Raw genomic sequence first — 13,212 nt, forward strand, 5'->3', positions numbered from 1 at the left:
AGATAAAATTTCACCAGGGGAAAGACAGAATTGAAACGCGACCTCTTGTGGCCGCTTGTTGACAGTGCATTTAGGAAACATAACGTCACATATGTTATACGTGTAATATATAATGTCTACAAAAATGTAAAATATATATATAAATTATGTGTTAAACAATCTTCAGTTTCTGCACTTCTTTTGCTTGTTGTACCAGTTATACATTCCTGTATTCCGTACCAATCGATTTGCAGTGCAGAGCCGTGTTTTTGTCGCAGGAATATGACGTAAGCGCAGCGACGCTGCCGGCGCGGATGACGTGTGTATGTTGGAAAAATGGCGGTGGACATCACTTTACTGTTCAAGGCGAGCGTGAAAACGGTGAAGACACGTAACAAGGCGATCGGCGTCGGACCGGAGAGTGCAAAGGATGAACTCGTGCGGAGAAATAGACCGAAAAACAGCTTCTCTAGCAAAGCCAAGGAAGTGGTGAGGGGTTTATTGTGCTAAATGCTAACTAGCTTAGCCTCAGGAGTCAGAATAGCATTAAGCCTGGTCTGAAATAATGACCTCAGTGTTTACCTTATTTATGCGTTTTATTGTTATTTGTGTCTCCTGACCCGACGTTCAGGATTACATGCAAAACACGAGCTAAAATGTGATTTCTTCAACACATAGTCCTATTATTAAAGTGCATGTGTAGGGCCACTCAAGTGGAGTTATTTTGAGGACATTGTCCCAGCTGAAGAACTCACACCCTACTTGTCCATCTCATAGCAGTGTTTTCCCCAGAAAAAAATTAAAGCCCTAAATTCTGGCATGATAATACACAGACAAACGAAGATCCATGCTCTCAGGTGCATTTTCAGGGTCTGAGAGTTTTTAGATACAGTTGCGTGAAAAAGTGTTTGCCCCCTTCCTGATTTCTTTTTTTTTTTGCATGTTTGTCACACTTAAATGTTTCAGATCATCAAAAAAAATTTAAATAATTGTCAAAGATAACACAAGTAAAACATAAAAATGCAGTTTTTAAATGAAGGTTTTTAGCGGAGCTCCCGAGCGGAGCACCATACCCAGGGGCACCGCTAAAAATCTTGGGCCCTATGAAAGATTACAATTTAGGGGCCCCCCCCGGTAAAAATTTCAAGCTCAAGGAACTGAATTTGAAGTCTGTTTTTGGCTGGCACTTCTACTTTACTATGCATATGATCAGCTACCTAGCAAGTTTAGGTGATACAATTATTTGGTATATGAACATTTTAAATGCAGAACTGTCAGAATTAGACTGAATAGACTTGCCTTAAAATGAAAATTCCATGATATATATGGAAGATATTTTTTTTTCTTTTATGAGCAACTATTATTAGGCCACTCAGTAGCCTATGGAGTTCATTCAATCCAAATGTTTGTGTTGAGAGAAATTGCATGCATCACTGTATCAGTATGGATTTATAACATTCTGTATGCACATTATGGATACTCCAGAGCCCTCCAGCAAACATCATCAATAATCAGGATTACAAAATGTATTCCTTTGTTTCCTCCATTTATTGACTTATTGTATGTGATCAAATGTATGCCTTGATGAATAACTACACTAGTTTTTTGATACAATTACTTAGTGCACTGCAAGAAATCCACTAAGTGTTTTTGGTTTTTTTTAGGCATCACACATTTATTAGAAAACACAGCAAATGTTCAAATATTCAAGTTAAATACTTAGCAACAGTATCAATAAATCCACACATGAACAATAGCAATGATATCTATGATCACAGCTAATGTGCAAAATATTAAAGTTAAATACTTAACAACAAATCCACACATGAACAATGGCAAAACATCTAGACTTAATTATACAATAAAGATACCTATGAAAAAAGGTGATTTTTTTTCACACACAATGTGATATCCGGACTTCATAATTCATCACTCCTGCTTAGCAACTTCTAGAATGTACACCTCTGTTGCGCACATAGAAAAACTGCCAGCTGCGCTAATAGCTCTGCGCATGCACGGAGCTACACATTTCACGGGTCCCGCGCCCAGAATCAGACTGTACCATTAGTAAAAAGGGTGGAGGGGTGAAATGACAAGATCATATATAATTCAAGAAAAATGTTATAGCAAATCATAACCATGTATAATTTGCATATTTTAACAGATGAAATGAAATATTTTATTTCAAAAACTTACACAAGGCAATACTATTAAAATAATATTAATATCCCTCACAGGCCCCCCTGTCAGTGCCAGGCCCTTAGAATCGTCCTAACTTTCCCCCCCTAGCGGCGCCCCTGACCATACCTAAGAAAAATTGGTAAACCCATCGAGTCGATTTTTTGTGGTTTGTACGTGTAGTCATACACGCCGCCTCGTGGCCAGTGTTAATAATTACCAGTCATACACACCGCCTCGTGGCCAGTGTTAGTAATTACCAGTCATACACGCCGCCTCGTGGCCAGTGTTAGTAATTACCAGTCATACACGCCGCCTCGTGGCCAGTGTTAGTAATTACCAGTCATACACACCGCCTCGTGGCCGGTGTTAGTAATTACCAGTCATACACGCCGCCTCGTGGCCGGTGTTAGTAATTACCAGTCATACACGCCGCCTCGTGGCCGGTGTTAGTAATTACCAGTCATACACGCCGCCTCGTGGCCGGTGTTAGTAATTACCAGTCATACACGCCGCCTCGTGGCCAGTGTTAGTAATTACCAGTCATACACGCCGCCTCGTGGCCGGTGTTAGTAATTACCAGTCATACACGCCGCCTCGTGGCCGGTGTTAGTAATTACCAGTCATACACGCCGCCTCGTGGCCGGTGTTAGTAATTACCAGTCATACACGCCGCCTCGTGGCCGGTGTTAGTAATTACCAGTCATACACGCCGCCTCGTGGCCAGTGTTAGTAATTACCAGTCATACACGCCGCCTCATGGCCGGTGTTAAGGCCAATTTATGCTGACAACCCAGTCCTCGCAGATAGCGTCTGCGTAGCCCCCCCACCTTCTCAGACGCTCTGCGCGCACCTCCCAAAAATTGTGACCACCGCAGAAGCCTCGCAGACAAGAGGGCTCTGATTGGTCCACTTTACATCCGCTGTACACGCACTTCCGCTTCCCTACTTTCCCGGCTTGGTTTGTTTTCACGACCGCCATTTTTTAAAACACGAGCGAAGATGGAGCAGCACGAAGAGCGGTTGATTGAGGACGTGAGGAAGTACGTACATCTATACGACTCCAGTTCTAGTCATTATAAGTAACTGGAGGATAAACACTCCACTAACCACACCCACCAACTACTCCTAGCGATTTCGCGACTTCGCGCCCCCTTGCATTGTGGCGGTGAATAACATCGCGCACGCCTATTACTCCCTGCTCAACAATAAATTACAACTGTCTGCGAAAAGCTATCTGCGAAAGCTTTGTCGCAAGAGCATGCAGAGGCCCTTAGAAATTACCAGTCATACACACTGCCTCCACGGTGGTGTAGTGGTTAGCGCTGTTGCCTCACAGCAAGAAGGTCCTGGGTTCGAGCCCCAGGGCCGGCGAGGGCCTTTCTGTGTGGAGTTTGCATGTTCTCCCCGTGTCCGCGTGGGTTTCCTCCGGGTGCTCCGGTTTCCCCCACAGTCCAAAGACATGCAGGTTAGGTTAACTGGTGACTCTAAAATTGACCGTAGGTGTGAATGTGAGTGTGAATGGTTGTCTGTGTCTATGTGTCAGCCCTGTGATGACCTGGCGACTTGTCCAGGGTGTACCCCGCCTTTCGCCCGTAGTCAGCTGGGATAGGCTCCAGCTTGCCTGCGACCCTGTAGAAGGATAAAGCGGCTAGAGATAATGAGATGAGACGAGACACACCGCCTCGTGGCCAGTTTTAGTAATTACCAGTCATACACGCCGCCTCGTGGCCAGTGTTAGTAATTACCAGTCATACCCGCCGCCTCGTGGCCAGTGCTAGTAATTACCAGTCATACACGCCGCCTAGTGGCCAGTGTTAGTAATTACCAGTCATACACGCCGCCTCGTGGCCAGTGCTAGTAATTACCAGTCATACACACCGCCTCGTGGCCAGTGTTAGTAATTACCAGTCATACACGCAGCCTAGTGGCCAGTGCTAGTAATTACCAGTCATATATGCAGCCTAGGGTGGCACGGTGGTGTAGTGGTTAGCGCTGTCACCTCACAGCAAGAAGGTCCTGGGTTCGAGCCCCGGGGCCGGCGAGGGCCTTTCTGTGCGGAGTTGGCATGTTCTCCCCGTGTCCACGTGGGTTTCCTCCGGGTGCTCCAGTTTCCCTCACAGTCCAAAGACATGCAGGTTAGGTTAACTGGTGACTCTAAATTGACCATAGGTGTGAATGTGAGTGTCAATGGTTGTCTGTGTCTATGTGTCAGCCCTGTGATGACCTGGCGACTTGTCCAGGGTGTACCCCGCCTTTCGCCCGTAGTCAGCTGGGATAGGCTCCAGCTTGCCTGCGACCCTGTAGAAGGATAAAGCGGCTAGAGATAATGAGATGAGATGAGATATGCAGCCTAGTGGCCAGTACTAGTAATTACCATTCATACACACATTCATATAAGAAAATTCAACAACCCAGAAACAGATGGGAGCTCTGCTTTTAGCCAGTGCCTAAATCTATATATTATTATTAAAGGGGAAAAAATCCAAACCTACATGACCCTGTGTGAAAAAGTGGTTGCCCCTTAAACCTAATAACTGGTTGGGACACCCTGAGCAGCAATAGCTGCAATCAAGCGTTTTTGCGATAACTGGCAACGAGTCTTTTACAGCGCTGTGGAGGAATTTGGGGCCACTCATCTTTGCAGAATTGTTGTAATTCGGCCACATTGTAGGTTTTTCGAGCATGAACCGCCTTTTTCAGGTCATGCCACAGCATCTCAATTGGATTCAGGTCCAGACTTTGACTTGACCACTCCAGAGTCTTCATTTTGTTTTTCTTAAGTCGTTCAGAACTGGACTTGCTGGTGTGTTTTGTATCATTGTCCTGCTGCAGAACCCAAGTGCGCTTCAGCTTGAGGTCACGAACAGATGGCCAGACATTCTCCTTCAGGATTTTTTGGTAGACAGCAGAATTCATGGTTCCATTTACCACAGCAAGTCTTCCAGGTCCTGAAGCGGCAAAACAGCCCCAGACCGTCACAATACCACCACCATATTTTACTGTTGGTATGATGTTCCTTTTCTGAAATGCTGGCAGATGTAATGTAGACATAGCCCTTCCAAAAAGTTAAACTTTTGTCGTCAGTCCACAGAGAGTATTTTCCAAAAAATCTTGGGGATCATCAAGATGTTTTCTGGCAAAACTGAGAGGAGCCTTTATGTTCTTTTCACTCAGCAGTGGTTTTCATCTTGGAACTCTGCCATGCAGGCCATTTTTGCCCAGTCTCTTTCTAATGGTGGAGTCATGAACACTGACCTTAACTGAGGCAAGTGAGGCCTGCAGTTCTTTGGATGTTGTTGTGGGGTCTTTTGTGACCTCTTGGATGAGTCGTCGCTGCACTCTTGGGGTAATTTTAGTCAGCCGGCCACTCCTGGGAAGGTTCACCACTGTTCCATGTTGTGACCATTTGTGGATAATGGTGCTCACTGTGGTTCGCTGGAGTCCCAAAGCTTTAGAAATGCCTTTATAACCTTTTCCAGACTGATCGATCTCGGTTTGGATGTTTTCCCCCTTAATAATAAAAACCTTCATTTAAAAACTGCATTTTGCGTTTACTTGTATTATCTTTGTCTAATATCTAAATTTGTTTGATGATCTGAAACCCTTTAAGTGTGACAAACATGCAAAAAAATAAGAAATCAGGAAGGGGAAAACACTTTTTCACACCACTGTACATGATTATAGGATAGATTTTACCAGTGTTTCAATGATTTCTGATCTAAATACAATCCCGGTTCCATAAACGTTGGGACAAAGTACAAATTGTAAATAAAAACGGAATGCAATGATGTGGAAGTTTCAAAATTCCATATTTTATTCAGAATAGAACATAGATGACATATCAAATGTTTAAACTGAGAAAATGTATCATTTAAAGAGAAAAATTAGGTGATTTTAAATTTCATGACAATACATCTCAAAAAAGTTGGGACAAGGCTATGTTTACCACTGTGAGACATCCCCTTTTCTCTTTACAACAGTCTGTAAATGTCTGGGGACTGAGGAGACAAGTTGCTCAAGTTTAGGGATAGGAATGTTAATCCATTCTTGTCTAATGTAGGATTCTAGTTGCTCAACTGTCTTAGGTCTTTTTTGTCGTATCTTCCGTTTTATGATGCGCCAAATGTTTTCTATGGGTGAAAGATCTGGACTGCAGGCTGGCCAGTTCAGTACCCGGACCCTTCTTCTACGCAGCCATGATGCTGTGATTGATGCAGTATGTGGTTTGGCATTGTCATGTTGGAAAATGCAAGGTCTTCCCTGAAAGAGACGTCGTCTGGATGGGAGCATATGTTGCTCTAGAACCTGGATATACCGTATTTTCCGGACTATACGTCGCTCCGGAGTTTAAGTCGCATCAGCCAAAAAATGCATTATGAAGACGAAAAAAACATATATACGTCGCACCGGACTACAAGTCGCACTTTTTTGAAGGGTTATCCTATCCATAGAATCTGTGATTCTATCTGATAAGCGGCGCGTGGTTACTGCGCGACTGCATTGTTTATTTAATAAACGAACAGCTGAGCAGTGATAACTCGCCCTTTGCCCTGTAAGTAGCCTAGTCTGATTATTTTAAATATCTACTACTATCTTTAATACTATCACTATCGTTATTACTAATAGCCTATATTATTATTATAACTAATAATATTAGTAGCCTATTACTGATGCATTAATCAGTTTGCTTTTAGAATATTTTTACCGGTAGGGCTTATTGTCACCCCATGGCTCTTTCATCTTTGTTATTAAAGCTGTAGTCATCATCGAGGAGTGTCATTCTTCATTTTTGTCGAATTTTATTTCATCAAATCAGAGGTCAAGTAGGCTATAGGTATATCATCTCCAAAGACAGGTACGGTAGTAAAAACAACCGTCTAGTGAAAAAAAAAAACAACAACCACCGCTCAGAGAAAAAAACAGGCAGAAAGTGCGCCTGCCAGTTAACGTCATATCAGATAAAAACATCAAACGTTATTCAGACCATTAACACCATAACATCAGAGACGAAGAATAAAGTTCATCTTGGAAGGAGAGTTACTTTTAAAAATGCAAAACAAAATCATTTATAATAGCCCAGAGAAAAACTGGCTGAATATGTACCGTAAAATAAAGTTATTCAATAGCCTATAGGCCTAAAATCAGGGCTTAATTTGAGCCGGAACATGACCGAACAAGATCCGGAACCTCCGTTGTCGGATCCGGCAGCTATTTTCATTTCATTTGGTGTTCCGGCAGCTATTTAAATGGATCAGATCACCTCCGTGACCATCACAAAGGGGAAAAAATCAAACAATAAATTAAATAAGTAAATAAAAATTTGTTTAGTGTTCGGTTTTGATTTTGATATCTGTTGTTGATTTCTCTCCTATGACATCCACAAAATCTATGTGGAAGGGGAAGAGGGAGGGACATGGGGTGTATACTTCCGCTCAATCGAACACCGGGTTTTTTGTAGCCGTTAGCTTGCGCTGTGGAAAAAATGGCAAAAAAACAAGAAAGCTTACTAAAATTTTTAAAATGAATTCTCCAACTTGTTTTGTAAACCCTTTATTTCTTAACTATTACTTGAATTGATTGCACGTATGTTTGCTGGCACTGCTTTTAATGAGCAGGAGAAAAACAGGGAGGGCTCAGAAAACGACCACAGGTCAGAATCGAACCCGGGTCCCCAGATTTATAGTATGGCGCCTTATCCACTCGAGCCATGAAGTCCTGCTGGCACTGCTTTTAAATCCCCTACTTAAATCCTTAAAATGAGTCAATTAATTCATGTCTTGTGTGATCTGATCTCCAATGGTGAAATAAACCGGTTGTGATATGAGTACAGTCTGTTATTTTAGAAGATAAATTTAATATATAATTTAATATATGGAAGAGGAAAGGGAAGTTTGGGCTTCCATGCTTAGACTGCTGCCTCCGCGACCCGGTCCTGGATAAGCGGAAGAAGACGAGACGAGATTTAATATATAGCCTAATAAAAAACATTTTATAACATAATATCACGACATATTACTGTCTGTAACTGTTCGTCACTAAAGCGTTTTCTAAGATCATAATGTCTGATATTATTATTATTATTTTTTACACACACACAATAAGTGCGTGTGCATAAAGTTATGGCCCTTTTCTACTACCCTTTTTCAGCTCGCTTCAGCTCACTTCAGCCCGACACGGCTCGCGTTTCAACTATCTCAGAGCAGCACGACTCAGCTCGCTTCAGCCCTGCTTAGCACCCAAAACTTGCACCGTTTTGGAGTGGGGCTGAAGCGAGCCAAACCGAGCCGAGTGGGGCTAGGGGCGTGAGCAGACACTCCCCTGTGCACTGATTGGTGAGGAGGAGTGTCCTCACACGCCCACACACGCCCCACGAGCACGCTGGGATCTGTAAACACCGTAAACCCGGAAGAAGAAGAATTACGAATTACGAGAATTTCTGAAGCCTTATGCGCCTCGCCTCATCTATACGCTCTTGCCAGTATCTGTTGGCGTTGTCGGTGACAACAAGCCACAGCACCAAGACCAGCAACACTAACGACTCCATGTCCTCCATGTTTATTGTTTACTATCCGGGTCGTGAGACTACCGCTTAAAAGGTCACTGATGTCACTGTTTGCGCCGCCTAACGACATCACGTGACGTCCACCCACTTTCACTAACTCCACCCAATGTGTCCACCCACTTCCAGCCAGCACGGTTCAGCGCGGTTGTAGTCGAAATGCAACTCCAACAGCCCCACTCAGCTCGACACGGCACGGCTCAGCACGGCATGGCTCAGCCCAACTCAGCCGCGTTGGTAGTGGAAAAGCGGCATTATAGTAAACCACCCCCGCCTTTTTTTTCCGCAGGAGGTGGGTGGATCCGGCGACTCAAAAAAAAAAAAAAAAAGGCGGGGGTGGTTTACTATAACTTTATGCACACGCACTTATTGTGTGTGTATTGTGACCTCCCACTTCACAAATTAAGCACTGCCTAAAATCATTACATAACTTATTTAAATAACTATAGGCCTATCATTATTAATAAAACACAGGTCAATCAAGTTTATCAAGCTGACGATTTCATTCCAAATCAGCAAATCCATTGAATTCCTCATCCTCGGTGTCGCTTCTGAACAACTCTGCCAACTCCAGCAGCAGACGAAGCGCCGTTTCCTCTTCTTCTGCGTGGCTGTCGTCAGACTCGGCATCAGCTCCAGTTATTCCGCGGTGAAAAAAAAACCATATATACGTCGTACCGGAGTATAAGTCGCATAGCCAGCCGAACCATGAAAAAAAGTGCGACTTATAGTCCGAAAAATACGGTACCTTTCAGCATTGATGGTGTCTTTCCAGATGTGCAAGCTGCCCATGCCACACGCACTAATGCAACCCCATACCATCAGAGATGCAGGCTTCTGAACTGAGCGCTGATAACAACTTGGGTCGTCCTTCTCTTTAGTCCGAATGACACGGCGTCCCTGATTTCCATAAAGAACTTCAAATTTTGATTCGTCTGACCACAGAACAGTTTTCCACTTTGCCACAGTCCATTTTAAATGAGCCTTGGCCCAGAGAAGACGTCTGCGCTTCTGGATCATGTTTAGATATGGCGTCTTCTTTGAACTATAGAGTTTTAACTGGCAACGGCGGATGGCACGGTGAATTGTGTTCACAGATAATGTTCTCTGGAAATATTCCTGAGCCCGTTTTGTGATTTCCAATACAGAAGCATGCCTGTATGTGATGCAGTGCCGTCTAAGGGCCCGAAGATCATGGGCACCCAGTATGGTTTTCCGGCCTTGACCCTTACGCACAGAGATTCTTCCAGATTCTCTGAATCTTTTGATGATATTATGCACTGTAGATGATGATGATGATGATATGTTCAAACTCTTTGCAATTTTACACTGTGGAACTCCTTTCTGATATTGCTCCACTATTTGTTGGCGCAGAATTAGGGGGATTGGTGATCCTCTTCCCATCTTTACTTCTGAGAGCCGCTGCCACTCCAAGATGCTCTTTTTATACCCAGTCATGTTAATGACCTATTGCCAGTTGACCTAATGAGTTGCAATTTGGTCCTCCAGCTGTTCCTTTTTTGTACCTTTAACTTTTCCAGCCTCTTATTGCCCCTGTCCCAACTTTTTTGAGATGTGTTGCTGTCATGAAATTTCAAATGAGCCAATATTTGGCATGAAATTTCAAAATGTCTCACTTTCGACATTTGATATGTTGTCTATGTTCTATTGTGAATACAATATCAGTTTTTGAGATTTGTAAATTATTGCATTCCGTTTTTATTTACAATTTGTACTTTGTCCCAACTTTTTTGGAATCGGGGTTGTAGTATTAATGTATACACATTTGAAATTTCACCTTAAAGTTCAACACGCAAATTAAACTGTTTTTTGTTATAGATTACTGAGGTATATGATAGATTGAAAATCTACGGGGATTCCTTAATTATCTATGATCTAGTAGTGTTGTAACAAAAATGTCCATGAAAATATGAACAGTGGTTTGCTCCATCTTATGCAATCCAATGAAGAGAATCGATCATCATGACCTTCTGTTGATCACAAAGGGATCTGAACCTAAGAACTGCCACCTTAAAATCAGTTGCTGTATTACTATAACTGTAATGGTTTAGAATGTTTCTGATGCAGTTACCGTAATATATGTAGAATTAAGATACACTGAAAAGAAAAGTAAGACAACTGCATATTATAAAGTTTAAATTTTGGCACTTTATTAAATGGACTAGATTAAGAGTAAAACATATTTAAAGGAAAAGAAACTTCATTCATACATTTAAGTTTGCAGAAAGATTATGTACTTATGGGTGATTCTCATGAAGACCTTCACATTAACATAAAGTTTTTCACCTCATTTCAGTATTTTTTCAAGTTGAGAGCCTAAAATAGTGTGAACTTTACTATGTTGATCTTTTTTTAATGGAAAAATATTTTAATAGAATTTTATTCTTATTTGAGGCTTACATGATCCAGAATAATTCTCATCACCGTTACAGTAAATGAAGCTAGATCATGAGTTAAAAACATTTTTTGACAATTTATTTCATATTTCCACAAAATATCCCATTAAATGAACAGCACAGTCCATGACAATTATTTTATATTTTTTTGACATTTATTTAAAGTTACGCAACTCTCATTACCGATACACAATATGTAATATATAATTAAATTTTTTAATTGATGGAAATGTTATAAGAATGTTTGATAAAAAAAACTCATGTGGACAACAGGTGGAGAATATACTACAGAAAAATGAGCCAAAGTTATAATAGGATGAAAAACATTTTTAAAAATTAATCATTTTCCACACATAACGGTAATGAGGAGATAATAAAACGGTAATGAGAATTAATGTAACGGTAATGAAACTTACTAGGTTAAACCAATTGAGTAACAAAACAGGGAACCAGAAACACAAGCAAATTACAATGAAACATTTGACAAGGAAACAAAAAACCATCATTGAAGACTACAATGTGCCAATTTGAACTTCTTTGGGCTGAAGCAGTTAATCCAGTCTTTGACTTTCATCCGGCCGGCCTCGTTCACGATGAAATACTAAAATAAAATTGATTAAATACCTATTTTAGTAATCTTAAATAAGAATCTCATTACCATCTCAATGGTTCTCATTACTGTTATTGCCCTCACATTGCATGGTAATGAGAATATTGAGTAACAGTAATGATATAATCTTGGCTGATTTCACAAATAACCTGAAATGCTAGCATGCTAGCAACCTATAACTTTGCCACATGTTAAAGCCTTATATTGTGATAATAATCATAAAATAATATATTTTTTTATTTTTAAAAGTAATGAGTATTAAATCATAACGGTAATGATAATAGACAGTGTAACTGAGGACAGATTTAGCAACATTAACATAAATATCACAAAGTAAGAGAAGAGTGAGCAACTGACCTTGTCTCCATTTTGAAACTTGTATCTGAAGTGATGCATCATGGGATAGCTGATCAATTTAAAGGCACGATGTACTTTTTATAGGGGGGTGAAATCATGAAACGGTAATGAGAAACATTTGGTGCGGACACAGTTATTTTGTTTAAAATCAAGTACCTTTTTTTGTTCAACACAAAAAATATTAATATTATGCATAAATATAGATGTTTTAAAATAACTTTACGCTATTATTTTTTTATATAATTAGGAATTTTTATATGATTTAAAGTAAACATTAAAAAAAGGGATGCGGACACATAACGGTAATGAGAATTTCCATAGATTTTTTTGTTTAATTGATATAAAAATTAGTTTATATGATGATGAAAACCATTTGTCCATACAGTGCTCCCTATTTTCTTTACACAAAATATCAGAGTTTATGTGAATTAAGTATTGATTTTGGAAAATGCGTCCTGGACATGTTCACTGCAGCTTCATGAGAATCACCCTTATAAGCACATTCATGAATGATAGACTAGGTCAAAACTTTTGTGATTAAAGTGCATATTCTGGACCAATTTCAGGTTTTTTTTTTTTTGAAAGTATGTCCCTTTACACACTCAGCCAGAAGGGTAATTTTGCACAAGGCCATCTGTCTACAGCAGAAAAAAATAAAATAACAAAACGCGTCTGGAAAAATCCCAAGGGAGTCTGGAGACAGATTCGTGACGTTACCTGCGGAAGCGCCAGCAGGCTGCGCAAGCTTTGCACGGTTTCAGTGCACAGCCTGTGTAGACCAAGCGCTCCCATTTCTCTCTCACTGTCCGGTCTTTTGGAAAACGATGAGTACTAATCCCATCAAGATTGGTGTTGCTACACCCTCCTACGCTACATCTGTTAACCATTTTAATAATTACGCGATAACGTTGAAGAAATTTGCAGAAAACCACCAGGTTGTTTTCTCATAAACAAACCAGCGCTGACGTAGGATTCAGAGGGAGGCGTCCCGCACGCGACGTCACGAAAATCAGTGTTTGCCGGGAAATTCAAATGCCAAGTTTTTTCAGAGGCGGATCAATTCAACTCAAATGGCTTGATTTCAACTGAATTTTTCTGGTATTGCGCAA

General features: G+C 41.0%; 1 protein-coding gene across 1 annotated transcript in view; it reads left to right on the forward strand.

Annotated features, from left to right (window-relative positions):
- Window positions 1–281: 281 nt before the first annotated feature.
- The window catches only part of stx18 (syntaxin 18), a 29,939-nt gene continuing 17,008 nt past the window's right edge, over window positions 282–13,212 (forward strand). The window contains exon 1 of the mRNA XM_060901281.1: window positions 282–468. Coding sequence (XP_060757264.1) covers window positions 316–468 — 153 coding nt within the window. The 5' untranslated portion in view covers window positions 282–315. The remainder of the gene's footprint in view (window positions 469–13,212) is intronic.

The sequence above is a fragment of the Neoarius graeffei genome, chromosome 20 (assembly GCF_027579695.1).
Source record: "Neoarius graeffei isolate fNeoGra1 chromosome 20, fNeoGra1.pri, whole genome shotgun sequence".
In the NCBI taxonomy this organism is placed as follows: domain Eukaryota; kingdom Metazoa; phylum Chordata; class Actinopteri; order Siluriformes; family Ariidae; genus Neoarius; species Neoarius graeffei.